The sequence below is a fragment of the Spinacia oleracea genome, chromosome 3 (assembly GCF_020520425.1).
Source record: "Spinacia oleracea cultivar Varoflay chromosome 3, BTI_SOV_V1, whole genome shotgun sequence".
Classification (NCBI taxonomy): Eukaryota; Viridiplantae; Streptophyta; class Magnoliopsida; order Caryophyllales; family Amaranthaceae; genus Spinacia; species Spinacia oleracea.
In genome coordinates this window covers 141,605,044-141,623,872 of record NC_079489.1, presented here as the reverse complement: position 1 = coordinate 141,623,872, position 18,829 = coordinate 141,605,044, and the positions used below count along the sequence as shown (strand labels likewise).

Below are 18,829 nucleotides of genomic sequence, written 5' to 3'. Positions count from 1 at the left end.
CTATTTTCTTTCAAAGATTTCGGAGTGAATTGGGAAATTCTATTTATAAATTTTGTTCTTCCTGTTTCGAAAATGGCAAAGTTCCATCAGATATTATTTATTCGTATATTGCTTTAATCCCTAAAATTCCAGGGCCCTCTTATATTACGGAATTCAAACCTATTGGACTGTGTAATACTATCTACAAACTCATCACTAAAATTATCTCTTCAAGATTGAAGCAAGTTTTGCATCGTATTGTTAGTCCTTTACAATCTAGCTTCATTAAGGGTAGGGGAATAGAGGAAAACGTGATCCTTGTCAAAGAAATGGCTCATTTTTTCCATAAAGCTAAAAAAAGGAATAAATTGATGGCTTTAAAGTTAGATATCTCAAAATCTTATGATAGTCTAGAGTGGGATTTTATAAGGGACACGTTAATTCACTTTGATTTCCCTGATAGAATTATCTCTCTTATTATGTCCTGTATTACCTATTCTTCAATTTCTGTTCCTTGGAATGGGGAGATTTGTGATAAATTTTATCCTACTAGGGGTATTCGTCAAGGGGATCCCTTATCTTCTTATATTTTTGTGTTATGTCTAGATAGGCTATCTATGATGATTGAGGAACACGTTAACTTAGGAGTGTGGAAACCTATCTCCATTACTAAAAATATTAGGATTTCCCATGTTTTTTATGCTGATGATGTTTTCCTTTTTAGCAGGGCCTCGGTCAATAACTTGAGTAATATTTTGAAAATTCTTGAGGATTTTGGTCAAAGGCCAGGTCTTAAGATTAGCATGAAGAAATCCTCTCTAATTTTCCCTTCTTCGTTGCATCATTCAGTTAGACATGGTATTGCTGCCTCCCATGGTTTTAAAATCTCTACCTGCTTTAGGAAGTACTTAGGGGTGGACATTAGGCCTAATAAACTTAAGATTAGTAATTACCTTGAACTTTTTGACAAATCTACTAGCAAGGTGAGAGGATGGCAAGCTAAGCTCTTAAATATGGCAGGAAGATGTACTCTAATCAAATCTGTTTTAAACTCTTATCCTCTTTATGTTATGCAAACTAATATTCTCCCTGCTCCTACTGTGTATGATTTAGAAAAGTGTAATCGAAAGTTCATGTGGAATAAAACAGATAGAAATCGTTATTTGTCCAGAATTTCTTGGGATAAGATCACTAGCTCTATTGACAATGGAGGATTTGGTATCCGTAGATTAAAAGAGTGGAATTTAACTTTTATGGCAAAATTAGGTTGGACTATTTTGACTTGTCCGGACAAACTTTGGGTTAAGGTCTTTAAAGAAAAGTATATTAAAAAATCGAACTTTATGGATTGTATTCTGAATAGTAATCAGTCGCCGCTATGGCGGGACATCCTTAAAGGACGAGAGATTCTCAAAAAAGGCATGATCATTAATATCAGGAATGGGAAGTCCACCTCCTTATGGTTTCATCATTGGATTGGAGATGGTCCTTTATATACTCTAGAGAGTGTCAAAATCCCCGACTCCAAGGCTCATTGGTTTGTTAATAAGATTATTCGACATGGGAAGTGGTATTTAAAATGATATAGAACATTTGATTCCTAATAGAATTAAAAACCTTATTTTAGCTTATCCACTCTCTACTAATGATAAAGAGGAGAACTTTATTAGATGGAAGTATTCTAAAAATGAAATGTTCAGCATTAAATCTGCCTATTATCTCCAGTTGCATAACTCCTTAATTTCTTTAAATAATGAAACAACCTTTTGGAAGTCAATCTGGAAAATCAAAATCCCCTATAAATACAGGATGTTACTTTGGAATTGTAGTCATAAAGTTCTCCCAGTGGCTCAGAATTTAAATAAAATTATCCATCAAATTAATTAGCCCTAATTGTTCAAGATGCCTTTCGGATCAAGAATATCATATGCACATTTTTAAAGACTGTGCTCAATCAAGTATCTTATGGTCTTTTATCTTTCAGAAACTTTGGAAGGCTGAAAAATTTGATCTTAAAGCTTTCTATAATCTTCAGTGGAAGGAATGGATTAGATTTAATTTATCTCGCTCCATGAATTGGAAAGTGATTTTCTCTATAGCCATTTGGCATATCTGGATTTCTAGGAATTCAACGATCTTTGATTTAAAAATGAAAAATTTCTTTTCTCTTTATAATTCTTTTTTTGTGGATTGGAAAAGTACTAATTTTATTTTACAAGGTAAGGATGTGAAACAGAATCAGAAAGCTGGAAGTTTTACTTTTAAATGGCGACCACCAAAGACATATTTTATGAAGCTTAATGTGGATGGAGCATGGAAGTCAGTAACTGAGGCAGGAGGAGGGGGTGTTTTTAGAAGGCCAAATGGCTCATGGTTTGTTAGATTTTCATGCAAATTCAATGTTAATTCTCCTTTAGCAGCTGAGTTATATGCTCTTTGAGAGGGACTAATAATTGCAAAGGATCTCATGATAGATAAATTGGAAGTAGAGACTGATGCAGTTCAGCTTAAGCTAATGTTGGAGAAGATGGATGAACATACTCATCATGAGTTAAGTCCAGTTCTGAGGGAGGTTGCTCAGCTGTTGGGTCAAAACTGGATTGTCACTTTTAACCATATTCCTCGTTTATGCAACAAGGTAGCTCATGATCTAGCAGCACACTCTCTGGTGATGGTAGTTGGCCATAAACTCCATTACATTATTCCAGCTTGTGCGAAAGAGCATTACATGAAGGAATTTGAAATGTCCAACCCTGAGTTTGCGGATTCTGTGAGAAGGGATGCTTCGACCATGGTAACTGACATAGTGAACTCAATGAACAAAACTACTCAGACTGTGTCTACTGTGGCTACTTCTTCTTCTGCAGCACAAATTATTTTCGGCTCCATAGTTTCAAAAAGCAGTGGATATTGCAAGTGGAAAGGAGAAGATTTCACAAGACAAAGGAAAGGGTAAAATGTTCGAGCCTTTTGTTGTTGGTGGATCAACAGTCTCCTATCCTATAGAGATTGTTGAACTAGAGGATGGTGAAGTTTCCAACAATTAAGGATGGTGGAGAAAGGTTTTTTTGGGACGACGCATGTTTTGGTTTGATCTTATGATGGCGTCTAAGCTTTGGATTCTTATCTTTATATTTAGGGTTATGATAATTCTAGGGTTTGGGGGAAGGATCAATTGAAAAATGGGATCCCGTTTGAACAAGTTTTTGAGGGCTAAAGGGATAAAGATCGGTAGGTTTACATTCTCAGTTGTACAAGTTGGTCGTCTTTTGGGTAGATTCGGGTACATGTTTAAATCTTCGGGGGGCATGTATTAAGTTTGTAATTTGGTCTCCGGATTTGTTATATTTCTTCACGTATGTTTTACCTCTTGAAGAGGTGGCTATTGTAACAAACCCATAATTTCTAATTAATATTATCGTCTCTTTGCGTTAATAAAAATAAACGTCGTAACAAGTAAGGGAGTCGAACATTTAGAAACTGAGGGGGTATCATCTTTGGTGACAACATAAAGAGGTTTTTCATTCTTCTTATCCTTCTCGTTCTCTGTCACCGGACAAACTTCCTTTTGGGATTTAGGGTTTTAGTTTTACAAAATCAGAAATACGAAATACTCCCTCCGAATCTAAATGTTTTTCCCATTTCCTTTTAAGGTGTCCCAAAATGATCTTCCAATTTATTTTCTTTCCTTTTTAATCTCTTCCAATTTATTTTCTTTCCTTTTTAATCTCTTCCTTGTAATTTTAACTTTGTAATTCTATTGGTTTATCAATAAAAAAACCTTGTAATCTTATTGGTTGGTTTAAGTTTGGATGGATTAATGAGTTGACATTTTTCTTCCTTAAATTCTATTGGCTCAACTATTTTGTTTTCTTGTGAAAATTGAATCAAAAAGCAACAATTCCCTATAAAACTACATTAATAATAGTTAATCTTACAATATTTCTTTTTCCTTAATAACCTCGTAAAGTGACAAACGGGAAAAACATTTAGGTTTGGAGGGAGTACAAATTAATGTTTTAGACTTTTAGGTGTGTTTTCCCGATAATTTCACCTCTTTAATAGGGGCTTTTTGGTAATTTCACAAATATCAAGTATTATTGTCAACATACTCCGTTTGATGTCATGGGACCAAATGAAAACTTAGAGAAAGGAATACGTAACGTATGGCTCTAATTATCTCCCACTTCCCCCTTTCTCTAACCTCAAAAACATCACCATCATCATTCACACCTTGCAATTCTTCTTCGATTTCACTACCCAAATCAAGGTTTCCTACCTCAACTGTTTCCCGTTATTGTGGAGCATCAACAGTTTCTCAAATGGACAGCGGACGGCCAAGATTCATGGATTTCCCCTACGCATCACCACCCATCAAAGATCTGATGATTGATTTGATATCAACGGTGGAGAGCAGCCTGGATTCATTGCTCCTACCATGTACCCTTCCACAGGATGTCCAGTACTTCCAAAACCAAAGTGGGACCGCTCATGCTTCCCTTCTTCTTCGCTCTGGTTCTCCTTCCTCCACGGTACACTCCACACTCTTCAATTCATTATTAGTAATGCTCTTTCTGGATATCTTAGTTATGGCTATTATAGACCAGTTGATGTGGTCATTCAGCTTGACAAAGGTAATTCCAGTGGCTACTCTAAAGTTTCAGGTTTGTAATAGTCTGGCTTCAAGTCCAACAAGTGTTATCCTATTCCAAAATATGGTTTATGCACCCGGGTGCACAATGTTCACTGTGCACTCTGTTTTTTTAATGAACATATAGTTCAGCTACAAAGAACATATTGTTCATAGTTAAAGAACGTATAGCCAATATACATATAGTTCAAATCCATAGAACATATAATTTAAATATTTCACTAGTACATGTACATTAAAATCATCCTCCACGTTCATTAGATTTTCGATAAATGTTCAACGGGATGCAGAATTAGCACTGTGCATCCGGGTGTATAATCCAAATTGCGGTCCTATTCTTGAATAGTTGAACTTAATTGAGACCACTTGTTATGTTGGAATTTCCCGTTTAAAAAAAAATTAAGGTTGGAATTTGGAAGTATTTCTGAATAGTCATAACATTTGTGTTTTCAAGTGGTTTTAGAATGTTTTAAAGTAATGTGAAAGTGGAGTTAAATGACATTATTTTAATTTGTTTGTCGAGGACAGAAATAATAAAGAATTGGTGCAAGAGAGAGAACACAAAAATATTGTTATAAGTGGCTTTCTTCTGGTCACCTTATTTCCCCTTATTTCAGGAAAATTAAGTTCAGTTAAGTTTAGATAAGTTCAGATAAGATAAATTCAGGAAAAATAAGGGTTACTAAGTTCAACTTATAACTAAAATAAGTTTTTGTTAAGGTTCAGTTAATTTCAGATAAGTTCAGATAAGATAAGTTTAAGAAAAATAAGGGAAAATCATGTGAATAGAACGCGTTCTAAGAGAAAGAGAAACAATAAAGAAATAATGGACACATGTCAAAATAAGAATTATTGCAATTATTCAGAAAAGGCTGTGATGCTAGTATTTGAAATGGTTGTGGATTGTGATGCTAGTATTCAGAAACGGAGAGAGTATTGTGTTACAATGTACACCTCCAATGTACAATGCCTTACAAGTTACATTTCAAAATACTTTTATTTGGTGACATAGGGGTTCCATGACTAACTAGGAAGTGTGAAGTAATTTCAAAAGAATTTGTTCGATCATTCTGGCTCAAATAGCATTGCAAATATACTTCAACATGCCACTATTGAACAAAGGTCCTTTTTTTTTTCTTCCTTCCGGTGTAGAGAGAGCCACAAATGGCTAAACGACAAATGGTGTAGAGACTGTAGACAAGATACGATCTCATGTTTTGGGTACCACCCCTCGATACTTTACTTACTAATCTAGTTGACACTTGACACCCACAATCAAAGGTCCTTCTAATTGGCTTTAAATTTTCTTAGTTACCACAATTATCATTGCTAAGTTAAATTTGCTGCAGTAGATACTAGATAGGGAAGTGTGGACTATTATTTTAGAGAATCCCAAAATAGAAAATGTGTTGAGAATGGAAAAAAAAGAAAGAGAGATTGACGAACCTATAAAATTGATGAGCTACTCCACCTATCACCAATTGGTTTTAGGATAGAGTTCCGTCACACTTATATGTGAACGATCAGTTTATCCAAATGTGACATTTGAAAGCGGGATGGAGAGAGTGGTAGTCTACATATTTGCGTATAAACTAAACCATCTATGTTATGTGACTACAAATTGTAGTTACCTATGTAAACCACTGGCCGTTTTTTCTGAAAAATTGAATGGAAATACTGCAAGTTCCACACCCATCTTTGCAAAAGTATTCTTAAGGTTAATCTGAATGAGTTAATGTCGGACTCACTAAGTTAAATAAGTACACTAATGGTCTTTTAATTATGAGATAATCTTCCTTTATTTTTTTTCTAGCATTCTCAACTCCTATGACAATTTATTGCAAACTTGATTGTGCAGATTGACTTCATTTTAGGATCATGGTTACATTGTGAACTACCAACAGGAGGAGCTTTAAACATCACAAGCTTTTCTTCATACATGAATAACTCAACCGATGCACCACACTTAGTAATTGAGTTCATCCAAAGTAGTCCAACATCTTTGGTTCTAATCCTCGATCTACCTCCTCGAAAGGACCTTATACTTCACCCCGAATATCTAAAAACCTTTTATGAAGATTCCGAGCTAGAAAAGCAAAGACAAGTACTCGATAAAATCCCTGAAGTTCAACCTTACGTCTCACCTTCACTCTACATTCGTTCAGTCTTCTCTCCTACTGCTATTGTGGTTAAAGTGGATACTTCCGAGAGTGGAGGAGATAAATTGGAGGAGATTTTGAGGGATGAAGTTAGTAATGTGGCAAAACAAGTGTTGGGGATATGGTTGGAGTTGTGTGTTTTAGGAGGAAAAAGAGATGTTGGAGATGATGAGAAGGTTTGGTTGAAGAAGAGGGATAGTTTGTTTAAGAGTAAGAGTATTGAGACTGATATAGGATCTACTTTGCCTCGTATGTTTGGTCAAGAAATTACTGATCGTGTTTTGGGAGTTCTGCAGGCATCACTGTAATTTCCACTAGCTAGTCAAGAACCTCTGATTTCGCAAAATTGTGTGGAGTATGTTAAATCTCCTTTTGGCTTTTGTGTAAAACTGTGAGAAGATTTAGCAAAAGAACATAACATTAAACATTAACATTTTTTTACTGGGTAAGAAACACGAATACTACATAACTAACACCTATCACAGGTTAACCAGTTAAGCTGCACATGTCTTCGCTTGAGCCACGTGGGCTACTCTCAAGTATTTTCCCAATTGATAGGGCTCGACATATCTTGGATCTTTTACCAAACTAGCTCCTTTTAAAATTTTATTTACCAAAATGGCTAGTTGTAAATTGTATTTCCCAAAGTAGCTACTGTTTAGTTTCAAAAAAAAGTAGCTACTTTTTTACTTTCAATTAAAAACCAATGAACCGGTTTAAATTTTTTACATAGTGAACCGATTTGAATTTTTTTAATAGTGGACCGATTGACAATTTACTTATATTTTTAGCCTCTTAGCAACCTCAAAGTTTTTAAAGGACTTGCTCGTAAATATTACAAATATAAAGAAATTAGTTGAACCGTTGTTGCGGATATTGTTAATCCGATCTCTTAGATACGCGAATTCGTTGTGTTAAACGAATTTGCTTGGCAAACTCAATCAACCAAGAATTTAACATACTCTAAAATCGTGTGCGTGGAAGTGACGTGAAGGAGAAGAGTAACGCGTGCAATAAAGGCGTCTAACAGTGCAAATTTTTGCGTCTATTATCCCTACAAGTCGGACCACTATCTTACTATAGCCAATTGCAATTTTTTATTTTTTAAATTACTGTAATTCTCATTATTAAGTTGAAACTATGAATTTAATAAAAATTAATTAAAATAATTAACGGATTTTTCATGAAATGCCCCCGAGGTTTGCTTTAATGCACCAAATACCCCTAAACTTTCCAGAATGCACCAAATACCCCCGGAGTTTTAATAAATAACACAAAATGCCCTTAATGAGCATTTTCCGTCAATTCCATTAAGTCTCCGTTAACATTAATTTTTTTTTCTTTTCTTTTCCTTTTCTTTTTTCTTTCTCTTCTCAGGAGTCTGCAAATCAATCCTCCAAATTCCATCATCTCTGCTCCTTTCTATCTCCCTCTGCCAATCCTCCAAATCCCATCATCTTTGCTCCTTTCTCTCTCCCGCTGCTGCTTCTTCCAAATCAATATCCATCGCCACCCACAACCACCGAGGAACCCTTCCTCTTCTCTTCTCCTCTTCTTTCTTAAACCCAGAAAATCAACTTTTACATCCCAGAAAAATCAGCAAAAATCAACGATTATATCACCAAAACATTCGTAACAAGATCCAAAACAAACAAAGAATTCAAAACCAACAAGATCCCAGAAAATTTCCAACAAAAAATACTCCAAATTAATCGATGGAAATACTCCAAAACGCAGATTTATTCCAAAAAAAACAAAAAATGTGTTCTCCCCCAAATTGATTTTCCCCAAATCAATTTTTAAACCTAAATCGCAAAATCGTTTTCCATTGATTTCCCCCTTGGTTAAAATGGCTGGAGGATCTACGAATCCTCTATACCTCCATCAGATGGATCTCATATCATCTCCATCTCTAAACTCACAGGAGCTTCAGATTATCGAACATGGCGTTGGTCGATGGAAATGACGCTTCCATGGTGGTTTGAGATGAGAAAGATGATGATGATGATGATGATGATGATGATGATGATGATATGAGAAAGATGATGGTGGTTTGTGATGAGAAAGATGATGATGATGGCGCCGGTCGATGGAAATAACGCTTTGATGGTGGTTTGAGATGAGATGATGATGATGAGGAGAAAGATGATGATGGTGGCGTGGTGATAAACAAGCAATTAACTTCACATTTTTGGGTCAATTTTTTTTAATAGTTAATTAGATTTTTAGGGTCTTAATTTTTTAGATAATAGTTAATTAATTTTTTAGGGATTTAATTAAGTGGTAATATTATGATTAGTAGGGAAAGTTGTTGAGTAAGGGTAAAAAAGTAAATTCATGCTAATGGAGACTTAACGGATTGGACGGAAAATGCTCATTAAGGGTATTTTGTGTTATTTATTAAAACCTCGAGGGTATTTGGTGCATTCTGGAAAGTTTAGGGGTATTTGGTGCATTAATGAAAACCCCAGGGGCATTTCATGAAAAATCCGAATAATTAATTAATAATTTACTTATCATTGGAGCAAGAAATATGTAGCAATTGTGTAACTTGAGAAGATATTGTGTCATAACAAGCATGCATAATAAAAAAAAAATACGACCATTGGAGTTTATGTTGTCAAAAAGTAAACGTAATTAAAAAATTAAAATGGGTAAAAAAAATGGACTTAAAATATTACTATGCTGTATCGTGTATGTATCAAAATTAAACCATCACGAGCAACATTTTATATTATTTATGGGCAAATTCAAAAGGAAAATTAATTCGGAGTATAAAGTAGACAAAAAAAAAACTTAACCCCCAAAAAGTCGATTAACTATATTAAAAAATGCACCAAACGAAACTAGTTAATTGTTTTTGCCACAAAATGAAAATAGTTATTTTGGTAAATAAATTATACGTAGTAGCTAGTTTTGAGAAATAGATTTTTAAAGTAGCTATTTTGGTAAATAAAATTGTAAAAATAGCTAGTTTGATAAAAGATCCACATATCTTTAATTATACTTCGTAAAGTCAAGTGACAAGGTGAGTTTCCCATCAATTTCACCCACTTATGTTGGTCAAAGGGTCGATACATTTTTAACCCGTATTTACCACTTCTAGGTTCCGACCAAAAATGTTTATAATATAGTACGTTTTAACACACCCTTCCATTGGATATTGTACTTAAAATTAATTCGTCAATAAAAAGGTCGTGCGGCTTCTACAATAAATCTCTACCCTTTAAAATTTTGGAGATCAGTTATTGTTCCCTGTGAACAGTAACTTCCCATATACTAATTATTTATTTTACTGTTTTTTAATTAACTAGTTGTTGCACCGTGCGTTATCGCGCACGGTCTCCCAAGTTAGTGTTAAAAGAAAACCGAAATGCAAAGCGAATCCCGAGCAGAATTAGTATAGGACAATAGGTAGGCACATGTATGATTGGAAACTAAATGGACAAGAACATTAATATAGAAGTAAATAAGCATTGATAATTAGTGAATGTAGGTTACAATCACATCCCCATAACATATTTTACATGGGATCCAAAAGGTGCAATTGGGTATTTCGTAGGAACATAAAAGCATAAGTGTTCTATGTTCCTTGAAAAAACCCCGACCACACAAGATAGGCAAAATACTAAAGTGACCGACCATAAGTCTTAACATATTTTACATGGGTTCCAAAAGGTGCAATTGGGTATTTTGTAGGAACATAAAAGCATAAGTGTTTTATGTTCCTTGAAAAAACCCGCACCACAAAAGATAGGCTAAATACTAAAGCCATCGACTATAAGCGATTATTGTTTGCAAGTGGTGCACATGGTTGTGGAACTACTTAACTTTCACACAAACATAATAGTTCCCTAAAAGACCATGTTTACATACAAAAGGGAGGGCTGAATGACCCGTTCATGCAGTAGGCGTTGGCTCTAAAGCATCTTCAGTATGGTTGTGCTCCAAATCAGTCTTAGCATGGGTGTGTTCTATAGTATCCTCAGCAACAGCCTTAGCAACATCTTCAACAACATCTTCAGTAACATCAGGCTCTTCCAATGCCACTTGTTTAAGGCACCATTGTAGAGCATTGCTCTTGGAGAGGGCTGTTGTTGGGCCAACCTCAACCAAGACATGTTTGGTACGCAGCAGCTCCTTTGCAGCCTCAATAGCCGGGGCATCATTCTGAGCATTAGAGGTTGCGTTAGTGTGTATACAAAAGCTGCTGAAATCCTAGCATGTAATTTGTGTGTTCTATTGTGAGAGCAATTATAACAAATTTGTTTTTAATTTGTTTTTGCTCATTTAATAAATCAGATCACATTTTTGATTTCCTGTTCCAGCATTTCATTTCACTTCAATGCAGGTAAATGCTAGAGCCAGTTATGGCTTCTGGCTAGAAGGAACCTTTCCTGATTTACTTCAACACCTTCATGTAATACCCCGAAACTTTTAAACTCGTTTATTAAAAATTAATAATATTTTATTAACGTAATTTCGTTTCAATTATTAGAAATAATTTAAAAATTTCGTTATTTTAAACGTTTTTACGGTTTATTTTAAATGATAAATTTATAAACGAAAATTTATTTATTTTTCGTTAACGATATATTTTACGAGACTTTGTTTTAATTAAACATTTATATATTTAGTAATTTCCTAAAATAGCAATTAAAATTCAGAAATTTGGCCTAACTACTTGAAATTACTAAAATGCCCCTAAAGGACAAAATTTTCAATTTGCTTCTTCCTCCCTTGCCTTCCACGTACATGGAAGAAGGAAGCCATTCTTTCCTTCCTCTCTTCCCTTATTCCAGTCTACATTCATTTCCTTGGAGCCCAAGAACTTTTATTCTTCTAGAAATCCACCTAATTACAAATTGAATCAATTTCAGAATTATTTCAATGCAAAAATCAAATTAACAAAATCTGAAAATTCCTCCCTTGTTCCTCCTTATTCGAACCACCACAACCGGCAGCCATCTGCCACCACCTTAACCACCACTGCAGACCACCAACTACCCAGACCCGACCACCCACTTCGCCGGCCGACCACCTACTCCCACCATACCTCCCTTCGCTCTCCCTCCTCCTTCGAAATACTCCCTGCCTTCCTTCCCTCTCCTCTTCGTGGCACCACCAAAGCAACACCACCACTTCGTCCGTCACCAATCACTAACCCACGAACCACCAGCCACCGCGTCGACCGCCCAGAACCGCCCCAAGTCACCACCACCACTTCCCCTGTTTCCTCCCTGTTTCGCACACCTCTGTCTCCCTCTTTCTTCGTCGCTGCTGCACCCCCCCAGGCCACCGTACCACCTTTTATAACCACCTCAATCCCCGGCGATAGGCCGCTGCGCCGCCCCGGGTTCGACCCAGAAACACCCCTCCCGTGCTTTTTCTCTGTTTCGTTCGAACACCCCTTTCCTTTTCCTTGCAGCTCCGCCGCCGCGAAGCCACCACCCCCGCTGTCGCCTCTCAGCCGTGGTTCCGCAGTGCGCCGCCCAGCCGCTACCCTGTCTCCCTTCTTCCTCCTCTGCTCCTCCTTCGAGCCCTCCCCTCCCCTGCTCCCGTGTTTCCTTTCCCAGAAAAAGAAGACAAGTTCCATTTAGGAACTTTGTTTTATTTATTTCTCAAGCCAAGCCCAAATCACTTAGCCCAATTTTCCCAATGTAAGTTTTGACACCTTGGTCCATTTACTAAATCTTAGTGTTTTATGAAATAAAATGGTTACTTAAAATAATATTAATTTTTTTATGAAATCTGATTTAAATAAGGTTTTCGTTAATTTATGAAATTCAAGTAATATATTTCCTGAAAACCGATTTATGAAATTATATTTATTACTAAAATTGGTGTTTAATTATATTTTCATTAAAACTATGAATTTATATATTTCTAACTTTTCTTTTGAAAATTCGTTATTTATAATAAATCGAAATTTCTAAGTTAAATTATTACCATATTAGTAACTAATTCAATTATTTAATATTTTGAAAGAAATTGGACTCGGAGTTCAGGAAGAACGATCCATCGAACAGGAAGTATAAACTACGGTTGAGGTAACATATATTGCTAACACCCACAATCCCCTTATGAACTGTGTTTTTATGAATTTATGAAATATGTTTATAATGATATGTTTTAATGGATTGTGGGACATGAATTGTGTTTACAAAGTGTGTTTTATGCATGATGATATTCAAATGTGTTTATGAATGATTTTATAAGAATGATGAGTTACGAATAAGATACGAAACATGATAAATAAAAGTGTAACCGGTTCTGGCAGTTAGTGGGGTTACTATTTTTAGGTCGTGCACGTACCGCCGTACCGCGGGATACCCAACAAGGGAGAGTGCTCCTTGAGGGTTACCGCAAGCTAAAAAAAAAAAGAAACTATCTAGGTACGGGCGTATGTCCAACAAGGGAGAGTGCTCCTTGAGGACTATCGCAAGGTGGGAGACGTCCCGCAAGGCTAACTTGTCAGTTACCAAGTAAAAAGAAGGTTTTATGAAAGATAATGGGAACTATCAAAGTTTCAAGTTATAAATGATGTTTTATTGCATTTATGAAAATGTTTTACTATGTTCTATTCTCCCTGATTGCAAAGTAAATAAAATGAATTGAAATGAGTTTACGCTGTTAGGGTAGTATGTTACTGGGCCTCGGCTCACGATATTGCTTTTGTTTTAGGTACGAAGAAGATCATGGGATGCCTTAGAGTGAGGATGCAACCACCAAATTCACGATCGATGTTTAGTAAAGATAACTATGTCTCACTAGTAATAATGGATGCATTAATTAAACTCTAAGTTTAATTACAAGAATTGAGTTAGACTTTTATATTAATATTTAATCAATGATAGAAGTATTTCGTTATTAAAGTTTATTTAGTGATTTAAAAAGGTTATATCGCCTTGTATTTTCCACGAGGGAGATACCGCATGTGACGCTCCGACTAAGCTAGGGTTTTCCGCTGCTAACTAAAGATAATTAACCTAATTAATGGTGTTTAGAAGTCGGGGCGTTACAGTTTGGTATTCAGAGCCAAGGTTCTGCGACCATAAGTGCTAAACTTTACGGGTTTTGCACGAAATAAAATTTACTAGGTTTTAAGCAAGAATTTTAAGGAATGAGTAAAAAGAATAAGTTAAAATCATGCTAAGTTAAAATGAAATGAGTGTGAGTGATAGGACGGGGAACGCAACGGGAATGTTTTCTTTATTATGATTTGCAGAATTTCTTAGTCTAATTTCAAGAAGAAAAGATTATCTGAAGTGTTGTATCCTTGCGATCAGATCGGCGATGACTTCAAGCGGAAATATTCCTATTGACGGCACTAGAAACGATAACGATGTTAACGATGGAAATGGTAATCACAAATCTGTATTAGCGCTGGGAGGAATGCAAGAAAGAATTGAAGAATTGCGCAAGGATCCCATTTTCGGGGACACTCCAGGAGAAACAAGCGATAATCGAATGGATTTAATGAGATTGATAATGTCGGAACTTCTGCAAGGAAATCGTCAAAAGCCAAGGTCAGAGCAAGAAGAATGCTCCAACATGTTCAAGAAGTTCGCTTCTCATAAACCCCCTACCTATGATGGCAAGCCAGACCCTACTGAATTTGAGGAATGGATTAGCGATATGGAGAAGTTATTTGATGCAACTCAATGCCCCGAGAAATGGAAGGTCAACTATGCTGTCTTTTACTTGAAAGGACAAGCCAACCTGTGGTGGAAAAGTGTTAAAGGAATCCAAAATGAGCCTGGTTTTGGTTGGGAAAAACTGACGGAAGCTATGCGGGAACAATTTTATCCCTATTCTCTGCAACTGCAAATGGAATCGGAATTTATCAAATTGAGTCAAGGAAAGAGGAATGTTCTGGAATATGCAGTGAAATTCAATGAGCTTGCTCGATTTGCCCCTGACCTGGTGACTACTGATAGGCAAAGGATGAATCGATTTGAAGGAGGATTAAGCATTGAGATCCGTGATCGTCTTTCGAGTTCTAGAATTTCCACTTTCCAAGAGTTGTACGATCGAGCAATTAACGTCGAAAGAATTATCAAGCTTCGAGAAGAAACATATGGAAAACGAAAAGGGAGCTTCGAAGAAAATCAGCCGAACAATAAGAAACAAAATGTCAATGTCAGCTATCAAGGAGGGAATAACGGAAACCAAAGCTTCAACAAGAATCGTGGATGCGCCAAGTGTGGAAGATGGAACCATACTGAGAAAGAATGTCGAATTGGTACGCGAGATTGCTTCAAATGTGGTAGCAAAGATCACCAAATCAGAGATTGTCCTCAAATACATCGAGAGCAAGGTGATAGGAGAAACGATGAAAACAAAGGAAATGGTGGCACTACAAATTTCAACCGTAATCCCCCACGTGGAGCAACTTCGAATGGAAGAGTGTTTTTAATGCAAGGAAAAGACGATGACGCAAATGACAATGACGACTTCGCTACTATGGAGTAAAGAATGAATGATCTTTTGAAAACGCGTGATCGAACATCTAGAAGAAATAGTCTAAACTAAATGATGGAAATTTTGAAAGTAATATGCGTTAATCAAGTATCAAACTAAGATGTATTACCATCATTAGTTATATGAATGTTATGCTTATGTATGAAATTTTCAATTAAAGAATTATGTGTTTAAGATATGCTTTATGAATTATGTTTATGCTGACATGATTGTATTGGTAATAACTGATCGTTACGTATGAAAGTCGTCTTCGATGGAGGTTCTCCTGAGCTCAGAGTATGAGATTGTTATAATAAATGACTTTTACGAATTATTTGAGTATTGCAATTGTTAGATAAATATTTATTCTCATTTTCAAAGTCATAAATTTTGCATTAAATATTACTATTTTTGGTAAGAAAAATATTTTCAAACAAGATATCACAAAGTAAAATGGGAGCCTAGTCTAAGCTAACAAGTTTGCCCCTTTTATGTTCTTTGCTCCTCGATCCTATTTTATGAAGTAAAGTGGAGGTACGAAAGATGCTGGCAGAATGTAATTGACCTTAATGACGATTAAGGGTCGATATATAATTTTGCCCCTTTTGTATTCTTTACTCTTCGATTCTAGGTCTTGAGTTGAAGCGGAGTCATTAAAGAAGATGGCGGAATGTAGGCTAGACAATGTCGGAATTGGAATGAAATTGTGAGATCTTGGTTTTAAATAAAATATCGTACTTTTATTCAAATATTTTCAACTTTCAACGATCAATTCAAGTTTCGAGGACGAAACTTTTTCTAAGGGGGTAGGAATGTAATACCCCGAAACTTTTAAACTCGTTTATTAAAAATTAATAATATTTTATTAACGTAATTTCGTTTCAATTATTAGAAATAATTTAAAAATTTCGTTATTTTAAACGTTTTTACGGTTTATTTTAAATGATAAATTTATAAACGAAAATTTATTTATTTTTCGTTAACGATATATTTTACGAGACTTTGTTTTAATTAAACATTTATATATTTAGTAATTTCCTAAAATAGCAATTAAAATTCAGAAATTTGGCCTAACTACTTGAAATTACTAAAATGCCCCTAAAGGACAAAATTTTCAATTTGCTTCTTCCTCCCTTGCCTTCCACGTACATGGAAGAAGGAAGACATTCTTTCCTTCCTCTCTTCCCTTATTCCAGTCTACATTCATTTCCTTGGAGCCCAAGAACTTTTATTCTTCTAGAAATCCACCTAATTACAAATTGAATCAATTTCAGAATTATTTCAATGCAAAAATCAAATTAACAAAATCTGAAAATTCCTCCCTTGTTCCTCCTTATTCGAACCACCACAACCGGCAGCCATCTGCCACCACCTTAACCACCACTGCAGACCACCAACTACCCAGACCCGACCACCCACTTCGCCGGCCGACCACCTACTCCCACCATACCTCCCTTCGCTCTCCCTCCTCCTTTGAAATACTCCCTGCCTTCCTTCCCTCTCCTCTTCGTGGCACCACCAAAGCAACACCACCACTTCGTCCGTCACCAATCACCAACCCACGAACCACCAGCCACCGCGTCGACCGCCCAGAACCGCCCCAAGTCACCACCACCACTTCCCCTGTTTCCTCCCTGTTTCGCACACCTCTGTCTCCCTCTTTCTTCGTCGCTGCTGCACCCCCCCAGGCCACCGTACCACCTTTTATAACCACCTCAATCCCCGGCGATAGGCCGCTGCGCCGCCCCGGGTTCGACCCAGAAACACCCCTCCCGTGCTTTTTCTCTGTTTCGTTCGAACACCCCTTTCCTTTTCCTTGCAGCTCCGCCGCCGCGAAGCCACCACCCCCGCTGTCGCCTCTCAGCCGTGGTTCCGCAGTGCGCCGCCCAGCCGCCACCCCTGTCTCCCTTCTTCCTCCACTGCTCCTCCTTCGAGCCCTCCCCTCCCCTGCTCCCGTGTTTCCTTTTCCAGAAAAAGAAGACAAGTTCCATTTAGGAACTTTGTTTTATTTATTTCTCAAGCCAAGCCCAAATCACTTAGCCCAATTTTCCCAATGTAAGTTTTTGACACCTTGGTCCATTTACTAAATCTTAGTGTTTTATGAAATAAAATGGTTACTTAAAATAATATTAATTTTTTTATGAAATCTGATTTAAATAAGGTTTTCGTTAATTTATGAAATTCAAGTAATATATTTCCTGAAAACCGATTTATGAAATTATATTTATTACTAAAATTGGTGTTTAATTATATTTTCATTAAAACTATGAATTTATATATTTCTAACTTTTCTTTTGAAAATTCGTTATTTATAATAAATCGAAATTTCTAAGTTAAATTATTACCATATTAGTAACTAATTCAATTATTTAATATTTTGAAAGAAATTGGACTCGGAGTTCAGGAAGAACGATCCATCGAACAGGAAGTATAAACTACGGTTGAGGTAACATCTATTGCTAACACCCACAATCCCCTTATGAACTGTGTTTTTATGAATTTATGAAATATGTTTATAATGATATGTTTTAATGGATTGTGGGACATGAATTGTGTTTACAAAGTGTGTTTTATGCATGATGATATTCAAATGTGTTTATGAATGATTTTATAAGAATGATGAGTTACGAATAAGATACGAAACATGATAAATAAAAGTGTAACCGGTTCTGGCAGTTAGTGGGGTTACTATTTTTAGGTCGTGCACGTACCGCCGTACCGCGGGATACCCAACAAGGGAGAGTGCTCCTTGAGGGTTACCGCAAGCTAAAAAAAAAAGAAACTATCTAGGTACGGGCGTATGTCCAACAAGGGAGAGTGCTCCTTGAGGACTATCGCAAGGTGGGAGACGTCCCGCAAGGCTAACTTGTCAGTTACCAAGTAAAAAGAAGGTTTTATGAAAGATAATGGGAACTATCAAAGTTTCAAGTTATAAATGATGTTTTATTGCATTTATGAAAATGTTTTACTATGTTCTATTCTCCCTGATTGCAAAGTAAATAAAATGAATTGAAATGAGTTTACGCTGTTAGGGTAGTATGTTACTGGGCCTCGGCTCACGATATTGCTTTTTTTTTAGGTACGAAGAAGATCATGGGATGCCTTAGAGTGAGGATGCAACCACCAAATTCACGATCGATGTTTAGTAAAGATAACTATGTCTCACTAGTAATAATGGATGCATTAATTAAACTCTAAGTTTAATTACAAGAATTGAGTTATACTTTTATATTAATATTTAATCAATGATAGAAGTATTTCGTTATTAAAGTTTATTTAGTGATTTAAAAAGGTTATATCGCCTTGTATTTTCCACGAGGGAGATACCGCATGTGACGCTCCGACTAAGCTAGGGTTTTCCGCTGCTAACTAAAGATAATTAACCTAATTAATGGTGTTTAGAAGTCGGCACGTAACACCAAAAAGTAGAGGGGAGACTATTTTAACTATATACAGAAATCAGGATTGGTACTACATAGCATATGCAATTATGCACATATATAATATTCATGCAAAACAAGGTTCCTGCATGATGGTAAAATGTTCTGTCCAGTTTAACCATGTATTGAATGTTACT

General features: G+C 36.1%; 1 protein-coding gene across 4 annotated transcripts; it reads left to right on the top strand.

The window, feature by feature from the left end:
• Positions 1–4,104: 4,104 nt before the first annotated feature.
• Positions 4,105–18,522, top strand: LOC110777086 (red chlorophyll catabolite reductase, chloroplastic). 4 transcript variants are annotated; one of them, XR_008931190.1, is made up of 5 exons: positions 4,372–4,511; positions 12,778–12,839; positions 13,474–17,307; positions 17,637–17,698; positions 18,332–18,522. XR_008931190.1 is itself a non-coding variant. In XM_021981700.2 (2 exons), exons 1-2 carry the CDS (start codon positions 4,146–4,148, stop codon positions 7,095–7,097), a joined length of 975 nt encoding a protein of 324 aa, XP_021837392.1. In that variant the 5' UTR covers positions 4,105–4,145; the 3' UTR covers positions 7,098–7,220. The 4 variants fall into 4 exon arrangements, 1 of the variants encoding a protein (XP_021837392.1); XR_008931191.1 differs by lacking the exon at positions 4,372–4,511 and adding an exon at positions 7,098–11,209; XR_008931192.1 differs by lacking the exon at positions 4,372–4,511 and adding an exon at positions 11,254–12,449.
• Positions 18,523–18,829: the final 307 nt, after the last annotated feature.

What these genes read in the sequence shown, in the direction of transcription:
- LOC110777086 (XM_021981700.2), top strand. Translation starts at nt 4,146, where the DNA reads ATGGCTCTAATTATCTCCCACTTCCCCCTTTCTCTAACCTCAAAAACA. An exon ending in CTGGTTCTCCTTCCTCCACG is followed by an intron (nt 4,512 to 6,488) that starts GTACACTCCACA and finishes TTGATTGTGCAG; the next exon opens with ATTGACTTCATTTTAGGATC.